The 23,240-nt window shown below is 38.2% G+C and overlaps 1 protein-coding gene and 1 pseudogene across 1 annotated transcript in view; both read right to left on the reverse strand.

The window, feature by feature from the left end:
- Window positions 1-10,688: 10,688 nt before the first annotated feature.
- LOC138327227 (uncharacterized) lies at window positions 10,689-22,687 on the reverse strand (annotated as a pseudogene).
- LOC138327228 (uncharacterized) overlaps window positions 21,626-23,240 on the reverse strand; it is a 38,073-nt gene continuing 36,458 nt past the window's right edge. Inside the window, 1 exon segment of the mRNA XM_069273208.1 lies at window positions 21,626-23,238. Within this exon segment, the coding sequence (XP_069129309.1) occupies window positions 23,143-23,238 (96 nt within the window). The 3' untranslated portion in view covers window positions 21,626-23,142.

Below are 23,240 nucleotides of genomic sequence, written 5' to 3' on the forward strand. Positions count from 1 at the left end.
TACTTTAAATTTTAATGTAGAAATAGACCTGGTCCTAAGACAGATCCCTGGGGTACTCCGGACTCTACTGGCATGTAAGAAGAGATTTCACCTTCACACAGGATAAGCTTATGTTCGACCTAATAGAAAATGATTTATTCATTTCTTCCTTACACAATATTGGTGAAGTTTGTGGTGCAGTAGTGAGTAGTTAATTAACTTAATTAAAAGCTTTCGAAAAATCTAATATAAGGACATTTGTCTGTTTACCTGCTTCTAGATTTTTTGAAATATCATCAAAAAATTCCCGTCATTGGGTTTCGCAGGATCTAAATTTCCTAAATCCATGTTGTAGTGGATAAAGGAAACAGTGTTTATCAGAATGGGACATGATCAAGAGGCTAACAATAATATGTTCTAAAGATGCTGATCTATAATTTTCAGTAATATATCGCTGTCCTTTTTATATAAAGGTGCTTCTTGGGCCATCTTACAGTGATTTGCTACAATACCAGAGTTGTACGATTTAGTAACAAGAGGTCCAGAGGGCCTGTATCGCTCACCTGGTTATTTTAATGCTAAGTAATGTTCTGATTACAGGATCATTGTTTCTTTTCTGAAGGAATTTAAAGATTTACCTCTAATTTCCCAATTGAGACCCATTCTTTCTGCTCCAGGGGGTCAGAGCCCAAATTTATACAAACTATATTCTCTTCCCCTAACGGTATATTTCTGGCCAAATTTGGTTACATTCCATGCAGAACCCTATGACTAATAGTGATTTAAAGGATTTACCTCTATTTCACCTATTGGGCCCCGCCCCTCCTGCCCCCGGGGGGTCAGAGCCAAAATTTATATAAACTCTGTTCCCCTCCCCAAAAGGATGTTTCTGGCCTTAATTTGGTTACATTCCATGCAGAACTCTATAACTAATACATAGCAATTTAAAGGATTTACATCTATATTCCCCAATTGGGCCCGCCCCTTCTGTCCTCATGGGGATCAGAGCCAACATTTTTACAAACTCTATTCCCTTTCCCCCAAAGATGTTTCTGGCCAAAGGCTAACACTAGTAGCGAAAAAAAGTCCATTTAATACAGTATCACACAGAGCAAATATTTGTCTCAGAAAAAGCTGATGTATTTTCTGCTGAATTAGGCTCTTTTAGGAAGTTTGAGGTCAGGCCAACATGTAGCTTGCAAACTGGTTTGTTATATGTTATATAATAAATAAATAAAATCATTAAGATATGTAATTATTGTGTTATCTTGTATGCTCCAATAATATAATAAATATAGAAAATTAAAAAGGGTATTTAATAACTTAAAACGTTGAAAATTGCTACATTGTACGTATTCGCCTATATTTAACGTTTTCAGGCCAAAATTTTAAGGGGTATAAGAAAGCAAATCTATGGGGGCATATTTTCTGCCATCGAGTTGCCGACTTACGACTTAATGTAGAACGAATATACGTACCCCCGCGGCCTACTATACCTTTCGGTATTATGTCGATATAATTAAGGCATTATCATATCATATCGGAAGATGTCGACATAAACAGAAAAATACTATGTCGACTTATCACATGTACCTGCCCACATAATTATTCCAAGATAATTATGTAGAAAGTCAGTAACTCGGCCATTAATCGTGTTTATGCTTGGGTGTGACACCGACTTGTCAGGTATTGATGTCGACATCTAAACTTAAAGATGTCGACATCTTGTCTTGAAAGAGGAAATCAAAGGCCATCTTTCATAAAGCACTGTGTATATGCAGCAAGGCACCATACAGCAGAGATCGACGTTGATTTTTTTTTTAAATTCAGGTAAGTTTTTATTTATTTGATTTCAAAATTAAAAAAAAAAATTGTGATCCTGCACATCCCGGCCATGCAGCTGCAGCCTGCGTGTACGTAGCTGTTAGTCCGAGCTGAGGAAGTTAGGAGTGCAAAAGAACTCTGCTTTGTACAGCGAATTTTCCATCCTCTTGGCCATAATCATTTATTAATATATAAAGCTGTGTGTGTGTTTTGTGGATTAGCATTCGTACCAAGCCCATGAGGTACATACCGTAATAGCTTTCGAAAGCTTTCGAAAAAATCTAATATAAGGACATTTGTCTGTTTACCTGCTTCTAGATTTTTTGAAATATCATCAAAAAATTCCAGTCATTGGGTTTCGCAGGATCTAAATTTCCTAAATCCATGTTGTAGTGGATAAAGGAAACAGTGTTTATCAGAATGGGACATGATATGGCTCTAACATGATATGGCTAACAATAATATGTTCAAAGATGCTGATCTATAATTTTCAGTAATATATCGCTGTCCTTTTTATATAAAGGTGCTTCTTGGGCCATCTTACAGTGATTTGCTACAATACCAGAGTTGTACGATTTAGTAACAAGAGGTCCAGCCAGAGGGCCTGTATCGCTCACCTGGTTATTTTAATGCTAAGTAATGTTCTGATTACAGGATCATTGTTTCTTTTCTGAAGGAATTTAAAGATTTACCTCTAATTTCCCAATTGAGACCCATTCTTTCTGCTCCAGGGGGTCAGAGCCCAAATTTATACAAACTATATTCTCTTCCCCTAACGGTATTTCTGGCCAAATTTGGTTACATTCCACGCAGAACCCTATGACTAATAGTGATTTAAAGGATTTACCTCTATTTCACCTATTGGGCCCCGCCCCTCCTGCCCCCGAGGGGTCAGAGCCAAAATTTATATAAACTCTGTTCCCCTCCCCAAAAGGATGTTTCTGGCCTTAATTTGGTTACATTCCATGCAGAACTCTATAACTAATACATAGCAATTTAAAGGATTTACATCTATATTCCCCCAATTGGGCCCGCCCCTTCTGTCCTCATGGGGATCAGAGCCAACATTTTTACAAACTCTATTCCCTTTCCCCCAAAGATGTTTCTGGCCAAAGGCTAACACTAGTAGCGAAAAAAGTCCATTTTAATACAGTATCACACAGAACAAATATTTGTCTCAGAAAAAGCTGATGTATTTTCTGCTGAATTAGGCTCTTTTAGGAAGTTTGAGGTCAGGCCAACATGTAGCTTGCAAACTGGTTTGTTATATGTTATATAATAAATAAATAAAATCATTAAGATATGTAATTATTGTGTTATCTTGTATGCTCCAATAATATAATAAATATAGAAAATTAAAAAGGGTATTTAATAACTTAAAACGTTGAAAATTGCTACATTGTACGTATTCGCCTATATTTAACGTTTTCAGGCCAAAATTTACAAGGGGTATAAGAAAGCAAATCTATGGGGGCATATTTCTGCCATCGAGTTGCCGACTTACGACTTAATGTAGAACGAATATACGTACCCCGCGGCCTACTATACCTTTCGGTATTATGTCGATATAATTAAGGCATTATCATATCATATCGGAAGATGTCGACATAAACAGAAAAATACTATGTCGACTTATCACATGTACCTGCCCACATAATTATTCCAAGTTAATTATGTAGAAAGTCAGTAACTCGGCGATTAATCGTGTTTATGCTCGGGTGTGACACCGACTTGTCAGGTATTGATGTCGACATTTAAACTAAAAGATGTCGACATCTGGTCTTGAAAGAGGAAATCAAAGGCCATCTTTCATAAAGCACTGTTTATATGCAGCAAGGCACCATACAGCAGAGATCGACATTGATTTTTTTTTAAAATTCAGGTAAGTTTTTATTTATTTGATTTCAAAATTTAAAAAAAAATTGTGATCCTGCACATCCCGGCCATGCAGCTGCAGCCTGCGTGTACGTAGCTGTTAGTCCGAGCTGAGGAAGTTAGGAGTGCAAAAGAACTCTGCTTTGTACAGCGAATTTCCATCCTCTTGGCCATAATCATTTATTAATATATAAAGCTGTGTGTGTGTTTTGTGGATTAGCATTCGTACCAAGCCCATGAGGTACATACCGTACTATACTATATTAAAAGAATGAATGAAAAGTGAAAAAAATGCAAAACAATGATTTTTTTCACGTTTTATTTTCTTGCGAATCACGAAAAATACCAGTTACGTAATTTAAAAGCCATAAAGGTCACAGTACTACAGGTACACAATACACATAGGGAAATCAGCTTTACTATACATAAATATTTACATCTCTCGATACACTTATATAAAGGCACAAGGAATGGTCTTCATGGCCAGATTCAAGCTTTGGGCTAAAAATCCTCCCGGGACGCGGTTTTAACTCCAAACTCGGGATATGTCTGCATCTATTTTTTGTAGTTAAAACGTAGTAAAAAAAGTCACGTGCTTATACCTCATTCATGCCTTCGGCTGGAATATACAATTGTATTATGGGTAACTAGTGATCACATGATTGTGTGTTTACTTCCAAATATGGTGATAGTTTGCTTGCCATTTCTTCGGAAAAATTGATTTATTTGTAAATATTTAGACACCAAAATGTTATCAATATTGTATGCATATCATTTTGATTTCCACATATGTACTGTTTTATTATAAATAATGAACTGAAATGAGCTATAAAACTGCCATTTCCACGTTTTGTAAATAAATGATATAATGCGAATTGACCAATTCAATAGGTCTAACCGTCTAATCTAGAATCAGCGAAGATCGGCTACTCCCGGCTAAATTCGTAGAATTCTAAATTTATATTTATATATATTATTACCTGCATAGGTTTCATAACAGATACATATAACACAGAGAAAATAAGATCTTCGTCAAAAGGCCAAATTATATATACTAAATACAAGGTCAGAGAAATCACTATATTTGGAAGTAAACACATACTCATGTGATCACTAGTTACCCATAACAATTCCATATTTATTTCGGCCAGTGACATGAATGAGGTATAAGCACGTGACTTGTTTTACTACGTTTGAGAGAATAGGAAAGAAAGATAATTTTTTACTATCATGTTATATCATGTTTTTGTAAATTAAAACAGAGTAGTTCGATACTTAACTTTTGTACAAAATATTTTAAACAAATGTGGTCTTATGTATATATGGCACTCTCAGTTCCAACACAATTTGAATCCAAAATGGGTAAAAGCTCAAGTTAAGCAAATATTATGTGACCAATTTTTACAAAAATGGAATAATGACAAGATAGAATTTGTAAATATATGTTAATGAGTACTATTACACCAGACCAAATATAATATTTTCACAGCTTCTGAACTCAAAGAATATAAAAATATATATTCTATATTGCATTTCTTGACTGTTGTAAATATGTTTCTCTACACAATGTATTTTGTAAAGAGACTAATAAAGTTTGAAATTTGAAGTTAGACTACAAAGAACACGTGTTTTGTAGTACCATTATGGGGGAAAATTCCCCGCGGATCGTGGTTTCATTTCCACCGTTTGAAATTGCTAAGCAATACTATCATATCATTGTTTAATTTCCAAATTCTTTCCAAAGAAATTGTTAAGCTTCTGCGTAGCCCACTTAGCTTTTTGGGAATCTAATACATGTACTTGTACACATACTAAGGAAAACGATGTGCATGCACGGGCTTATGTGCTAAATTGGGACCTATATGTGTGTAGGACCTAACTCATTATGCTTCGATAGGTTCCGTACGAAAATGCCTAGATACTACTGGTTATTAGTATATCATTTTGTTCGTCAGAATTACTCTTCATAGATTGAAAGGTCTCAAGGCCCTCTACTAAAATTGTGAATTTCATGGCCCTGGGGTCTTGGAATTTTTTCCAGGGGAGAGGGTCAAATTTACCATAGTTTATATAGGGAAACACATTTATGAGCTTTATTTGCTCAATTTTCATAGGAAATGTAGCAGATGTAATGGAATCAACATGATGGCAACAGAATTGTCCGCCTGACTGTGTTTTGAGCTACACAAGCGGATGGGAGCAGTAGACAGGTAAGTCAAATCGCCAGACTAAATTGAATTCTTACAAATAAACACTTTGTTGATAGATCAATAATATGAGAGCCATTAAAATTTAATCTGTTGAAAAAGATTTGATTACATTGTAAATACTGGATCACTGATACTAGGAGATGCGCATGTTGTTAGCACAAACATATATACATATGTATATATGTTTCTGTTGTTAGTCATATCCTGTCCCATTCTGATCAAAACGTTTTCCCTTATCCACTACCACATGGTTTTAGAAAATTTAGATCCTGCGAAACCCAATGACTGGAATTTGTTGACGATATTTCAAAAAATATTGAAGCAGGTAAAAAGACATGTCCTTAATTATAGACTATTAGATTTTTCGAAAGCTTTCGATAAAGTTAACTACTTACTACTGCGCCACAAACTTCACCAATATTGTATAAGGAGGTGGGGGTGTGGTGACTAGACTAGTGGATAAATTATTTTCTTTAAGGTCGAACATATATAACCTGTGCTGTGTGAAGGTGAAATCCCTTCCTTTTTCATTACTAAATCGTACAACTCTGGTATTGTAGAAAATGACTGGAAGATGGCCCAATTGCAAGTAGCACCTTTAAATGTAGCAGGGTCTAGCTACTTAAGTGGTTTTAAAGTACATGTAATTAATAAGCACTAAACGCAGAAGTTTATTACTCCATAAAACACCCTCTTCATGAATGAAGAGGGCCCGACTCCCGGGAACACCCATACGTCGTATACGGCAATGCAAAGCTCCTGGAAATCGCTAATAGCATCGGCTTTGTGTCCAGAAACTTCTCTAAGATCTTGTCTAAGCCCAGACCAGAACTTGTTATGCAATCTCCTATTCCTTTCCTCCGGCAAAATGGACGACACTGCACGAGTCAATAAACCCTCTAATCTACAGGCCCATTCCGCAACAGACTATTCGGGAGACTGATGAGCTGAATAAAATCTTTCCAATAATGTCTCTTGCAAGTCGACAACACCATATAAACTAAGTAGCTTAACAATGATTTGGTTCGATGTAACTGACGAGCCCATTAATCTCATCACTGTCTCAGCGACAGGACCACGTAAAGAACTCCTTATGGACTGTCAAATACCCTCATCATTCTTCCCTGCATCTATCAGGCATTGGACATCATAGTTCCAAAGCTATGACATTGATAAAGTGGCGGCATTGGAAAACATATCGGAAATATTGATACTTCCCGCGGAATGAAACTGCAATTAAGTTATCGTTCTTGGCTGCTGCGCAAAGCATGATGGGAACAATTAAGATCCTGCAAAATTCATCGGAGAGACAGAGAAGAAGTTTACAACTACTCATATGTCTATTATCGTTTACTGTAAAATAGACGTGCTATTATGATTAGACAATTCTATCTTAAATGTTTTCGATTTTCGTTCTCAAACGTAAAACTTCCATGCCAATGTCTAGGGCGGAATAGATATACATATGTACACACTGTCCGACTAGAAATTACATCTAAATGACTGGGTTTTCAATTCATTTTATTGGTTGATAAAATTAGATGATGGTAAATCTCTCTACGTCATACTAAAGGTAATAGGGGATTGATTGAGAACAAGAGAAGGCATATACACGAAACCCGGGAACTCCTGCAAAGCTCACCTTTAGTTCTCGTTAACTGATGGTCTACTCAGTTCAGAAGAAACGATTTTGATGGTGAAATTCCATCTGCTTTGCTATCAAACATAGTTTTAATATTCTCAGAAATACATAAACTATCAGGAGATTGAGGTAATAATGATACTTTCTATTTGATTGAAAATAACCAAGGACGTATATGAGAAGGATAAGTCACACTGGGTTTTGGGGAGTACAAGGCAGGAGCTTTTGTGTTTGTGCACTAACCGTGACGTTGGGCGACGACTGATTTCCTTTGATATCCGCCGGCGCAGCCTTTGATGTAGCTTGCGGGTGCGAGTGTTACCGTCTTACTTTCTGAAGTGGGCCGTCATTTCATGAGCTGTCGTATTTTTTAACGCAAATTTAAGACATATCTAACCTCAATAATGTTTACCTACAATATGTCCTGAAAGCGGGGGATGGACATTCCATGAATTTGCTTGTTGATACATAATTTCTACTTTCTAGATTTAAAAAATATAGCGTAGACTTTTCGCCTTCCTCTATCAAGAATGCTTTTGACCGAATTACACTACCTTTAAGTTTCTCTTCTATTATTTTTTTTCATTCATCTAGATCTATATCTTTCAGATTGTTTTCTCTTAAATTCTTTTGTTTCTTTTTAAAAGATAAATGTCCCTATGAATTTCCTATCCAATGGGCTTGATCCTTATGATGCCCTCGTACCATGTCCCTATGAATCTCCTATCCAATGAGCTTGATCCTTATGATGCCCTCATACCATGTCCCTATGAATTTCCTATCCAATGCCCTTGATCCTTATGATGCCCTCATACCATGTCCCTATGAATTTCCTATCCAATGGGCTTGATCCTTATGATGCCCTCGTACCATGTTAATATGAATCTCCTATCCTATGAGCTTGATCCTTATGATGCCCTCGTACCATGTCCCTATGAATTTCCTATCCAATGGGCTTGATCCTTATGATGCCCTCGTACCATGTTAATATGAATTTCCTATCCAATGGGCTTGATCCTTATGATGCCCTCGTACCATGTCCCTAAAACTCTCCTATCCATTGGGTTTGATCCCATATGATGCCCTCGTACCATGTCCGTATGAATCTCCTATCCAATGAGCTTGATCCCTTTGATGCCCTCGTACCTTGTCCCTATGAATCTCCTATCCATTGAGCTTGATCCTTATGATGCCCTCGTACCTTGTCCGTATGATTCTCCTATCCAATGAGCTTGATCCCTTTGATGCCCTCGTACCATGTCCGTATGAATCTCCTATCCAATGCCCTTGATCCATATGATGCCCTCGTACCATGTCCGTATGAATCTCCTATCAAATGAGCTTGATCCTTATGATGCCCTCGTACCATGTCCGTATGAATCTCCTATCCAATGCCCTTGATCCATATGATGCCCTCGTACCATGTCCGTATGAATCTCCTATCCAATGAGCTTGATCCTTATGATGCCCTCGTACCATGTCCGTATGATTCTCCTATCCAATGAGCTTGATCCCTATGATGCCCTCGTTTCCATCCCTCATGAACACATACCATCCGGGCTGGCCGTGCCCTGGGTGTTTGGACTGTATATCCTCGTCACCAGGTAGGTACACAGGTAAGAAGCCGCGAGGTCCGTATCCGAGGAGCGACAGCACGCCAATTAGTCTGACTATTTTGATGCAATTTTACACTAAAATTGGGTCCGAACTTAATTTTAAAATAACGATATTTCGTTTTATTGTGGAAAACCTTATTGGATATAGCAATGAATTCTATATCACCTACTGAAGGTATGAACATGTTACAGGCATATTATTTACATGTTAAGGGATGCTACAGGGAGGAAATATAATTTATTTTAAAAAAATCCTTAAAATCCGTATTATTAAGTCGTTTGTACATATCTTTAAGCAACCCTGGAAGAAAAGTTAACCCGGTGGCATATGATTTTTATGCGATTTTTGTGATCAGGGTATACCTAAAATCAAAATATAAAAAAATGAACGAAATCCATGAGAGGAAACCAGAAGGGACGGTCTACCTTAATCAACGTACCTTAATTAAGAATCCTTTTTTGTAATGTTACGGTTTTTTAATATGAAACATGACACCAAGTATCCAAGTAGCGGACGATGCATCAACTGCGGAACGGAAGTTGATCTTTCAAGCATGCATTTTATACAAGGATCAATCTGATTGGTTAATTAAATTACAACTGTACAAAAAAACCTAATATCACACATCAATGCCTTCCTGAGAATCAAACGTGATTTTTCTTTAATACAATATTTCAATCTGATGATGACCAATTTCTAATCGCAGTGCGTATTGCCTTATATTGTTGCGATATTCATCTATGGAAAATGTCATAGTAAAGCAGGGGCAGTTCAGGAGAAATAAACTGACCAATCACTGGTCTACAGAGACTTCCATTGCAGAGAGTGTACCGTATGTGCTGTTCGATTCATTTGATGTACATCAAGGACCAAACTTATAATAAGTATCTGTTTTCAAGGATATTCGTCAGTGCTGTGAATATGAAACAATACTTAAAAAGAAACTATGACAAAATTTGGGTTCATACATGCAAGAAACCCAACATTTTTGTGCAAACAGTCTCGAGGGCCCGAATAGCTCATTTGGATATTTTAGCAATCATGGAGAAATTTCAATTTGGAAATCCGCCATGGAAGTGCCGAGCAATGATGCTATGAAGCTGTCAATTCTATTTTTAAAACCATAAACCAAGACATCAAATTGTAACCAAGAATACTGGCCATTTTTCCCTGTAGTAGAGAAGTATTTTTTCTATGAATATGCAACTTTGGTCATGCTTACTGGACCAACCCATTCTTTTCAGCTCGACCATTTGCATAATTGTCATTCACAACAGTACAACACCTGTTACCTGTTGTGAGGGCCTTGTTAAATGTTTTGAACGCACTAACCCATCCTATCAATTGTTTCCTGTTCTGATATTTTTCGGTAGTACCAATGTTTTCAATGTTTTTATGTGCACAAAGCAAGACTGTCATTTTCAGTTGTTTTTTTCTTCTTCTAATACTAGTAAGTTAAAGCACAACGAGTAATAACGTTAACTGCTTAGTTCATTTTTATTTCTCTATGTTGTATATAAGAAAAACGACGATTGTGGTATCTATTCTGTGACGGGCAGGAGAATGGGGGCGTGTCCGTCCCAGCATCGAGGAGCGTTGTCACATGACAGGATGTTGAACCGGTTATGGTTGTGGGCGTCACGCTGTATCTGTAACGTGTGAGTGTGTTCGTTGTCATTGGTGGTGATGACCATGACCTTCTGGTTTTGGGTCAGTGTCCACCAGTCACGTGTGTCGACGTAAACGTCATGTTGGTGAAGGCCGGGTGGCGTGTTGTGGGTGAAGGTCGTAGTAGAGTGGTGCAGATAGTCATCTGGATTATGTGCCTGCTTAGATTTCGATCCAAATGGTGGAGATTCAAAGAACTTCAGATTTTTCGGAATGTCGAGTACCATTTCCTTCAAGGCGTCCATTTCTTTGTACATAGGGCTTCCCTCGTGATGTGAAGGGGCTACAGGATAACGCGTTCGAATTTTTCGGATTCCCCCGATTTCTGGAAGGATGATGCGCGTTCCGGAAGGTTTGACAAGTTTAACGTGACCATGTTTGTCCAAAACACCAACAACGTCTTTGGTCGTGTCCGCTGGATCCCTTCCTACCTCGTTACTCTTGAAGAAATCTACGGGAGTGTAATAGTAGTTAGACCTACTTGTTCCATTAAAAGCCGTTGTTAAGTTGGTACCGCCTGTTCTTCCGTGCATTGATGGGACATTGTTTTTAGTGAAGAAAGTCAAATCGTATGGATTCCACTTGTAAAGAGGCGTCATCCAGATGATTTCCAGTGGCAAGGCGTACGAGTAACGCACAGTTGTGTTACTGCATGAGACATCTTTTATGTTGGAGTTGTACTTGCAGGACAGAACTGTCATTGGAGCTACTCTTGGCTGAGTGGTCTCGGCTACCCAAAGATTTTCGTCAGAAAAGCCCTTATAGGAAACGTGATGAGCTTGTGAGTTTCCAATTTTTGAATCTGTGAATCAATGGTAGTTAGCAGAGTTCTGTTCACTCTTTCCGAAATTCAGCATAGTATTTTCCTCGATTCCAAAAGTTTTATCTTTAAGGGTATGGTGGTAATTATCCTTGCCTGGTATTTCGCTCATGATAGAATCCAAAAGCTCGACTCCGGTATACTCTAGATTTTGTCGCTGTGCAGCCAGGAGAGTACTGTTATACTGGTTGTAAGAGCGTGGGTTAATTCGGAATCGCGCACTTCGCTGACTGTATGCTTTCTTGTATGAATATCTGTGAGCCATCCGAACTCCAAGATTGTCAATCAGAGATAAACTACTAAGAGTCATGTCGTGATTGCGGATTGGATGGCAAACTATTCTGTAGTTCCATTGGGCGTAAACTGGTCTTCCATCTACCACATCTGTAATTGTTGTTGGGAGGAAGCTGTAGTTCTCATTGTTACTTTTGCCACCGGTGTAGGATGTGAATCGAACCTTCTCCAGCAGATCGAACCAACTAGAAGCATCAAGAAAATGGCGGTCGCTGTGGAAGGGTTCGCTTAACGTCTTGGTGTCGGTTGTCCAGGCACCCTCTAGGTAGCATAAAACTGGCTTGAAGTAGTCGTAGTTTTTGTCTGTAAGATGTCAAATTTGGGTACAGTTTCAAGTGATAATATATGCTATCAATATACAACGCTCTGATATAACTAACACATGAAAAATGTTTGTTTACACTGTTTGAAATTTAAAAATCGTCTAGCAGCTAAATTTGTACTTGCAGAGTAGATATTGATTGTGATATCATATGTTTGGGAACGTAACTTCATACTTTTCACAGAAAACGACTTGAATTTCGCTCACACACAAAAAAAAATGACGTCACAACACTTCGCGAGAGAGACAACTCTTTAATTTGCAAAGACGTGGTTTCAAATAATAGAGTGGTATGGTAAACAGGAAGAATCTTCTGGATGAATCGAACATCCGGCCTTCCCTCGCATCCCCTAATGAATGTACATTTTGTATGTAGGTAATTACTGACAATCATTGATAGAGGGGCCGCCGTAGAAATAACAATTAAAAGGAGATACAAAATGCTAATATAAAGTATATGTATGGTATCGCGATGCACAAATGAACTTTTTTGAATAAACTCACGAAAATTTCACATGAATGAAGTTGGGAAGGATGGATACATGCATACCAAAATGATTTAGAATTATACAACAGATTCGAAAAAAAAACTATCATGTCTCTATTTACAAATACATTAGAGCCAGATGTGTACGAGTCAAAAGTAAGGGTTAATGAAACTTGTACTAGGTTTTGTAGAATAAAATTGTAAAATGCTACGTACCTTGCTTGTCGCCATGGTGACGTTAAGCTTTGGACACTGGCTATTTCCACAATGTTGGACTTCCAATTTCCCTGCGGATATATATGTATGTCCGTATCTACGGTATCTATGTCTTCGAATCCCAAGTGGGGGAAGTTGCTAGGTGCTAATCGGTGGTTTTTGTCCGGGTACTCCGGGTTTCCTCCACAACAAATCTGGCACGTCCTTAAATGACCCTGGCTATTAATAGGACGTTAAACTAATAAAACCCAAACTCGTAAACAGTAACAATAAACTGATTTCATGAGAAGTTAGGACAAAACCCTGTGCCTTTTTACTTACGCAAGTTGACGCGAGCTATCGAACAAACAATACTGCTGACTAAAGGTGAATGGCCACAAAACGTTTTTTATACGTGAATTTCAGCTGGTGTTTTTTATCCTTAATTGTTTGACCTGATCATGAAGGCTATCAGAGTACGTCTCCATGGAGATACCTGGACAGTTTTTTCTCACCTGTCATCCCCCCCCCCCCCCCCCCCCCGCCACACCTACAGGAGGAGATTATTTCAACTCCCAACCATATAATATATGCTTTATGTTCATTTTTCATATATCACTAAATTTAATCCTTGTACACATTTATAGACAGTGGGGTCGCTAAAAGGAAATTAACGAATACGCAAATTGGCCGAATTAGCGTGTGAGCGTCGAAGGCGCGAGATTTTGGTGTTTTATTTTGGTCTGACGGTGACCCCCCGGGATTAGTTTTATGTATTTTGATGATTTTGCGATCGCCCGACAGCGCGAGATTTTGGTGTTTGGGGGGTCCGGGGGTCTCCCCCTGGAAAAAATTACGATTTAGAATGGCTTAAATGATTTTTACGATGCATTTTGATGAATTTGCGAGCGCCCAAAGGCGTGAGAATTTGGTGTTAGAGGGGTCCGGGGGTCTCCCCCGGGAAAAAATTACGATTAAGAATGGCTGAGATGAGTTTTACGATGCATTTCGATGAATTTGCGAGCGCCCAAAGGCGTGAGAATTTGGGGTTAGGGGGGTCCGGGGGTCTCCCCCTGGGAAAAAAAATTACGATTTATAATGGCTGAGATGAGTTTTACGATGCATTTTGATGAATTTGCGAGCGCCCAAAGGCGTGAGAATTTGGTGTTAGGGGGGTCCGGGGGTCTCCCCCGGGGGAAAAAAATTACGATTTAGAATGGCTGAGATGAGTTTTACGATAAAGTTTAATGATTATAAAGCGTTCTTAACATGGTAATTTTTCGATTTAAAGCTACCTGCATTTAGAAATGATAATTGTTGTGTCGTCATAACATTATGCAACCCTACTCGATCTGAATATACCGGCTTCACACCATCGGCACATTGTTGTGTAACATAAAAAAATGAATTAATTGTCTCGCTAAGACATATAAACAAATTGATCTTTTAAGAGACATTTTTTAAATAGCACATAAAATCCATTGATGGACATTTTTAGTCTAGTTTGTGTGTATTGAATTTTCACTATTTAAAGTTTGACATTATGTGCTTGAACGATTTAGGAAATGCGCCGCGCAGCGGAAAATTTTCTAGAATGAAGTACGAAAAATGTGTAGGAGGACCCTTTTTTCTTTCAAATAAGCATTTTTAGAAAATTTTAGTCGGCGAAAATGGGGGGGGAGGGGGGGGGCAAAAAGACATGTTTGTCCCTCCCGTCCTGCCCCCCCACCCCCCCCCCCCACCCCCCGCTTCCTACGCCCCTGCGAACTCGCGACCCAGAGGTGGAGGGCTTGTAATCGGCTATCGCGACACCAGGTCTTTGCGGACGTAGTGGCTTTCTTTAACAACACAATCTACTCCCATAGCAGCACTAGACAAAATGCAATGGGCTTCCAAAAAATTACCCTTTTTACATCAACATGCCATCCTAAAAAAATTATGAACCCTGATTAATAAAGTAGTAGTTATTTTTCGAGCGCTTACCTATATGAGGACATTAGATATTATTTTTTATTTACCTGTATTACTCTTTATATGAAACTGTAATATATCTTGAAATTCTGCTGATGTCGTTTTCGACTATCTTTGAAAAAACAATATGCATGCTAATTAAGGGATCATTTTCCTGCAAAGGACCTGTTACAGCTACCATTGAATTTTGCCCACGAAGCAATTTAACAAAACACATGTGCATTTTGTAGTTCTTTGACAGATAACATGTAAGATACCTTTAAAAAATCCAAAAGGCCCCTGGGGCCTGTACTAGGGAGGATTTAATGTTGCCCTCATAAGGTGTACACCAGGGTTCCTTTTTTGGTCCAAAACTATATAAAATTAATGTTCAATTTTGTAAAACGATATCATAATCTCAAAAGTATATATTTCTTCAAATTTTGACCGACTATATGTGGCTTAAAAAATTTAAGTAAAATTTTTACAGTCTTGAGACCAAAAAGTGGACAAAGGAATTGGAGGTGTTTTTTCTTTCTATTTTCTGTTTCAAGTGAAAACCGCGTTCCCGGTAATAACGTTGATGTATTGAAAAGAAAGAATGTTGTGCATGTATGTTGAAAATACATGTAATTGATTTTATTTTGAAAAAAAGAGAGAGAGAGAGAGTGAATTAAGAGAAGAAAAAAATGAAAAATTAAATCTAATATCGTCGTATCCGAGAGCTTATCGTAAAACCTACATCTTAGGCGAGTTCTGTCGACACAATGTGATAATATATTTAAATTTAACTTTATGAAATAAAATCAATTTTTTTTTTTTTTTTGATGCACACCTTTCTTTTTATTTTTATTTCAAAATATTTTGATTTTACCATGGGACTTAGGGTAAAAAAGATTCCCCATCCTCTGCGGTTATGCAAATTTTGAAACGAAATTGAGGATGAAACCCACTTCATTTTTAAGTGTTCCGTTAACTCTACAGTGAGAACAATTTTTATAAAGATGTAATTAACCACCACCTAACAGATTTTGAAAATTTGATACGACTTTTGTCTTCTAATGATCTAAAACGTCTACAGGATTTATGCCTCTTTGTTAAAAAGTCATTTGAACTGATGGAAAGCTGGCTTGATAAATATTAAGTTGTTGTTTTGATCTACTGTGTGTTATGTACATGTATGTATTGCTATCGATCCCCTTTGCATGGATGTAAGGAAGCAATAAAGTCGAATTGAATCGAATTGAATATATTTTATGTCTACTTGCAGGCGACCAATTCTTGCCAAGTACCCAGTCTTGACATCGCATGTGTATTTGTATGATTTTTCATAAATAAAGTCACATTCTGGTCGCAGACGCTACCCGTGCAGGTTTTCAAAAATATTGTTTGGTAATTCGTGTGTATTCATACACGTATAAATGCAAATGTGATGACCTGTAGACATTATTATCTATGAACAAGCATAAGCTTATGCATTCTGTAAAAAAAAAATGATATAATTATTGATTTAGTATTGTCGGTATATTGTAGAACCAAAGCATAGGTGGTATAGCAAATCTGACCACATGTTTACGACGCGCACAAAAAAAAATTACTAAAATAGTATTTTTAGTATTTTTTTTTTTTTTGCGCGCGCGCGTCGTAAACCTAATTTACTAAAATAGTATTTTTAGATTTTTTTTTGATTTTTTTTTTGCGCGCGCGTCGTAAACCTGTGATCTGACAAACGGCAAATTTTTAATGACACAGATATCTCTTTACATTTCGACTCGAAGAAATACATGGTAATGCATCTGAAATAAAATATCCTCATTCGCGAGTCGTCTGTAAGGATGTGCTCAAATTCCCCGACATTTCAAAAAGGTGGCTGCGATGACGTAGCTCTGAACGACGGACGGAAGATTTCTGACAGATGGGAACCGGAGTGGAGGCAGGGTGTGATTATTCGTTCTAGTGCAAAGGCAATTTAAACAACGACAATAAAACAGTACTTACGATTGAATAGTATCTTCAGCCATTCTTCTTTTTGCCCTTTTCCCCTTCAAATTTTCACAATTGAAAAACCTCAGAATATGGCTGTCTTCTTGATGCACACGACACTTTTGAGAATGTCATCCCATGCATGTTCGTTGCACGTGCAAATGTTCTGTGATGTTTTATTGGTGTGTTGTCGCGTCAGTTTGATTGACAAGCAATGTCTGTTTTTACGTCATTCAAAAGTACACCAGGGTCATGACATTAGCCCTTCATCGTCAACTCTTTTAATTGTGTCTGTGCTTGTTTCACTATTGCTTTTATATATATATAGGCTCACGTTTTTGTAGACATTTCCGAGGGATTTTCGGTTGTTTAGGAATTTATGCGTGTCGAGTGTTCAATCCATTCGAAAGAAGTCCACCAAACTGTGCTTTGGTCATGAATATTTACAGTGGTCATAGTAAACTACCCACGTGGAAATTTTACGTACATTTAATCACTATTCCTGACGTCATTTCCCATTCAATCTTAAGCATTGGTTGTCATATTTTTTACATGCATTGATGTGTAACAACATTGGGTGTTCTAGCATATCCAGTGGTGCGCGATAGATATGCTAGAACACCCAATGCATGTTACACACAAGCATATCGGGAACATAAATGTAATTGAATTTCAGGTCAATGATTTTGTATTCTTTAACTGTTGTCACCGGTATTGTAACTTAAGATGGAATGTTACAAGTATCAATAATTCAGAAGCCGAACGAATATTTATTCATCTCCATTTTGAGGCGATATCTCGTTTTGTAAGCAATCTCTATTGGATACGACTTTCTTGACCTTCCATCTGTCATGTGCAAAGTTGTTCAAGCCAATGTAGGAATTCATAGTCTCTTGAGATGGAAACTAGATTCCTGAACCCTGGCATTTAATTGTGTTGCTCTTCTCTTAAGCCTTTCGATGGTTTCCATACCTTTTACTTTTTTCCAATATTGTGGGCTGACTAATGTTTTAAACAGTTAATCGAAAGCACAGGGACCTGGCACGATTTTTTTTAAACTAACAGTAATATACATATATATATATATATATTATAGTATCAAGGGTGTGAACTCGGCGGTCGAGAAAAACGGACCTATTTTCTTAAAACCGTGATTATTTTAATAAATGGGTTCTATAAAACATTGACGGATATCTTACTTTAAAGAGAAATAATTTATCTTTCCATTGAGTGCATGATGAACAAAATTGGCCAAGTATTGACGAAGTTATGGCTTGATGAATCGGGAAATTTGCTAAAAATATGCTAGGTAGACATTTCCCTGTCCGGTCGAAATGTCGTCTCGGCTCTAATGGGTACCTCAAAAACCAAGCCAAAATCACAAAATCTACGCTTGTGGTGGTAAATAGTACCAATAACTGTGTTCATCCACAATCTCCTTTGGAAGTGTCATGACCCGTACTTTGTAGAAACTCCATTTAAACATCGTGTAGCTCACTTACTTTAACCGTCACCGCCATGTTCATTCTTCTCTCGGAACGCTTCTCGAGTTTACTCAGAAGCCCAACATTACATAATTTGCATAATGTAGTCACGATATGTAAAGTCGAGAAGCGTTCCGAGAGAAAAATGAACATGGCGGTGACGGTTAAAGTAAGTGAGCTACACGATGTTTAAATGGAGCAAGGATTTATAAGTGAGAAGGATTCGTGTCTGTCTCTTTACATTACTAAACACCACACGAGACGCCTATGAACCGGGAATAAAAACCGTTTTTCTCAACAAATACTTGTCTTATCGAGTCAAACGAAACACCATTGTAAAGTTTATTAAATTTCACGACGTTTAACGTTATAACTTGCTTTAAAAACGGAATGTTTAGGGGATATGTCTTAAATTTTCGTTAAAAAAAATCGACAGCTCATGAAATGACAGCACCGCTTCAGAAAGTAAGACGGTAACCCTCGCACCCGCAAGCTACATCAAAGGCTGCGCCGGCGGATATCACAGGAAAATCAGTCGTCGCCCAACGTCACGGTCAGTGCACAAACACAAAAGCGCCTGCCTTGGACTTCCCCAAAACCCAGTGTGACTTATCCTTCTCATGTACGTCCTTGAATGGAGTTTCTACAAAGTACGGGTCATGACACTTCCAAAGGAGATTGTGGATGAACACAGTTATGGGTACTGTTTACCATCACAAGCGTAGATTTTGTGATTTTGGCTTGGTTTTTGAGGTGCCCATTAGAGCCGAGACGACATTTCGACCGGACAGGGAAATGTCTACCTAGCATATTTTTAGCAAATTTCCCGATTCATCAAGCCATAACTTCGTCAATACTTGGCCAATTTTGTTCATCAAGCACTCAATGGAAAGATAAATTATTTCTCTTTAAGGTAAGATATCCGTCAATGTTGTATAGAACCCATTTATTTAAATAATCACGGTTTTAAAAAAATAGGTCCGTTTTTCTCGACCGCCGAGTTCACACCCTTGATTCTATAATATATATATATGTATACTATTGGTAAAAAAAAATTCGTGCCAGGTCCCTGTGATCGAAAGTGACTTATCCAAGTAAATAAATGATCTTCTAATCATCCCAACTACTTACTGGTGTTGCACTTTGCAGATCTGATATCAACCACAGGGACCTGGAACAAATTTCTAACCAACAGTATTTTATATGATATATTATATATATCAAAGAAACAAAATTTAACAAAGCATGACAATTTATTCGATCTACGGCACCCAATCGCCTAGCCAAATATAGCTGCGCCTTCTACCACTGCCCCACATCCACTTTAATATATAATTACTGTTGGTTACAATTGAAGTTGTTTTTCTTGTGTGTCAGGTCCCTGTGATGTCAAATAAAATCAGTTTCTTTTTCAATAATACCCTAATGTCAATCATCCTAAATTTAAATTCTAATGAAAACAATAACTTTTGCAGTGAAAAGGTTTTATTCAACAATTCAGTTGTTATATATACTGTACATTAAATTGTAGATGTTGTAATTAAAAAAAAATAAACACTTAAAAATTATAATTATGTATTATTTCAAATTGAAGAACTTATTCTTCCCCGATCCCTAACTGTAACACATCACCTTGTCTGTCTAGGTCTCAATGTACCTGGACACGATGTCCACCTGTAGTGGACACCGTGTTCACACGTAGTGCACTCCGTGTCTACCTGTAGTCTAAATCTTGTGCACTCCGTGTCTACCTGTAGTCTAAATCTTGTGCACTCCGTGTCTACCTGTAGTCTAAACCTCGTGCACTCCGTGTCTACCTGTAGTCTAAACCTCGTGCACTCCGTGTCTACCTGTAGTCTAAACGTAGTGCACTCCGTGTGCACAAGGGTGTAACCTTTAGTCTACTACCAACTGTATGTATGTCACAAAGCGTGGTAAATAAGTGATTTACATGTAGTATTGGGTAGTATTGGGTATTTAGTCGTTTCGTTGGCCAGTATTGAGCGATATTTGGCTTTAAAAGACACATTTTTACACAAAACTGATTTTATAAGACAAACTTTATATTAATTTAACATAGATAAACAAAATATGTCATAAAAGAATGGTTAGTAAGTTATTTACATATAGTATTGGGTAGTTTTGGGTATTTCGTCGTTTCGTTAGCTAGTATTGGGTAATTTCTGGCCGATATTAGGCCTTAAAACTCACATTTTTACACAAAACTCATTTTATAAGACAAATTTTATTTTAATTTAACATAATTAAATAGATTATGTCATAAAAGAATGTTTAATTAGTGATTTACATGTAGTATTGGGTAGTATTGGGTATTTAGTCGTTTCGTTGGCCAGTATTAGGCGATATTTGGCTTTAAAAGACACATTTTTACACAAAACTCATTTTATAAGACAAACTTTATTTTAATTTAACATAGACAAATAGAAAATGTCATAAAAAATGGTTAGTAAGTTATTTACATATAGTATTGGGTAGTATTGGGTATTTCGTCGTTTCGTTAGCTAGTATTGGGTAATTTCCGGCCGATATTTGGCCTCAAAACTCACATTTTTACACAAAACTCATTTTATAAGACAAATTTTATTTTAATTTAACATAAGTAAATAGATTATGTCATAAAAGAATGTTTAATTAGTGATTTACATGTAGTATTGGGTAGTATTGGGTATTTAGTCGTTTCGTTGGCCAGTATTAGGCGATATTTGGCTTTAAAACACACATTTTTACACAAAACTCATTTTATAAGACAAACTTTATTTTAATTTATGATGCCCTCGTACCATGTCCCTATGAATCTCCTATCCAATGAGCTTGATCCCTATGATGCTCTCATACCATGTCCCTATGAATCTCCTATCCAATGGGCTTGATCCTTATGATGCCCTCGTACCTTGTCCCTATGAATCTCCTATCCAATGCGCTTGATCCTTATGATGCCCTCGTACCATGTCCCTATGAATTTCCTATCCAATGGGCTTGATCCTTATGATGCCCTCATACCATGTCCCTATGAATCTCCTATCCAATGAGCTTGATCCCTATGATGCCCTCGTACCATGTCCCTATGAATCTCCTATCCAATGAGCTTGATCCTTATGATGCCCTCGTACCATGTCCCTATGAATCTCCTATCCAATGAGCTTGATCCTTATGATGCCCTCGTACCATGTCCCTATGAATCTCCTATCCAATGAGCTTGATCCTTTATGCCTTACCATGTCCATGATCTCCTATCCAATGAGCTGATCCTTATGATGCCCTTGTACCATGTCCCTATGAATCTCCTATCCAATGAGCTTGATCCCTTTGATGCCCTCGTACCATGTCCCTATGAATCTCCTATCCAATGAGCTTGATCCCTTTGATGCCCTCGTACCATGTCCGTATGATTCTCCTATCCAATGAGCTTGATCCCTTTGATGCCCTCGTACCATGTCCCTATGAATCTCCTATCCAATGAGCTTGATCCCTATGATGCCCTCGTACCATGTCCGTATGAATCTCCTATCCAATGAGCTTGATCCCTTTGATGCCCTCATACCATGTCCCTATGAATCTCCTATCCAATGAGCTTGATCCCTTTGATGCCCTCGTACCATGTCCCTATGAATCTCCTATCCAATGAGCTTGATCCCTTATGATGCCCTCGTACCATGTCCCTATGAATCTCCTATCCAATGAGCTTGATCCCTTTGATGCCCTCGTACCATGTCCCTATGAATCTCCTATCCAATGAGCTTGATCCCTTATGATGCCCTCGTACCATGTCCCTATGATTCTCCTATCCAATGAGCTTGATCCCTATGATGCCCTCGTACCATGTCCCTATGAATCTCCTATCCAATGAGCTTGATCCTTATGATGCCCTTGTACCATGTCCCTATGAATCTCCTATCCATTGAGCTTGATCCCTATGATGCCCTCGTACCATGTCCCTATGAATCTCCTATCCAATGAGCTTGATCCTTATGATGCCCTCGTACCATGTCCCTATGAATCTCCTATCCAATGAGCTTGATCCCTATGATGCCCTCGTACCATGTCCGTATGAATCTCCTATCCAATGAGCTTGATCCCTATGATGCCCTCGTACCATGTCCCTATGAATCTCCTATCCAATGAGCTTGATCCTTATGATGCCCTCGTACCATGTCCGTATGATTCTCCTATCCATTGAGCTTGATCCCTATGATGCCCTCGTACCATGTCCGTATGATTCTCCTATCCATTGAGCTTGATCCCTATGATGCCCTCGTACCATGTCCGTATGATTCTCCTATCCATTGAGCTTGATCCCTATGATGCCCTCGTACCATGTCCGTATGATTCTCCTATCCATTGAGCTTGATCCCTATGATGCCCTCGTACCATGTCCGTATGATTCTCCTATCCATTGAGCTTGATCCCTATGATGCCCTCGTACCATGTCCGTATGAATCTCCTATCCAATGAGCTTGATCCCTATGATGCCCTCGTACCATGTCCGTATGATTCTCCTATCCATTGAGCTTGATCCCTATGATGCCCTCGTACCATGTCCGTATGAATTCTCCTATCCATTGAGCTTGATCCCTATGATGCCCTTGTACCATGTCCGTATGATTCTCCTATCCATGAGCTTGATCCTTATGATGCCCTCGTACCATGTCCGTATGAATCTCCTATCCAATGAGCTTGATCCCTATGATGCCCTCGTACCATGTCCGTATGATTCTCCTATCCATTGAGCTTGATCCCTATGATGCCCTCGTACCATGTCCGTATGATTCTCCTATCCATTGAGCTTGATCCCTATGATGCCCTCGTATCCATCCCTCATGAACACATACCATCCGGGCTGGCCGTGCCCTGGGTGTTTGGACTGTATAT

Source organism: Argopecten irradians, chromosome 7 (genome assembly GCF_041381155.1).
Source record: "Argopecten irradians isolate NY chromosome 7, Ai_NY, whole genome shotgun sequence".
Taxonomy (NCBI): Eukaryota; Metazoa; Mollusca; class Bivalvia; order Pectinida; family Pectinidae; genus Argopecten; species Argopecten irradians.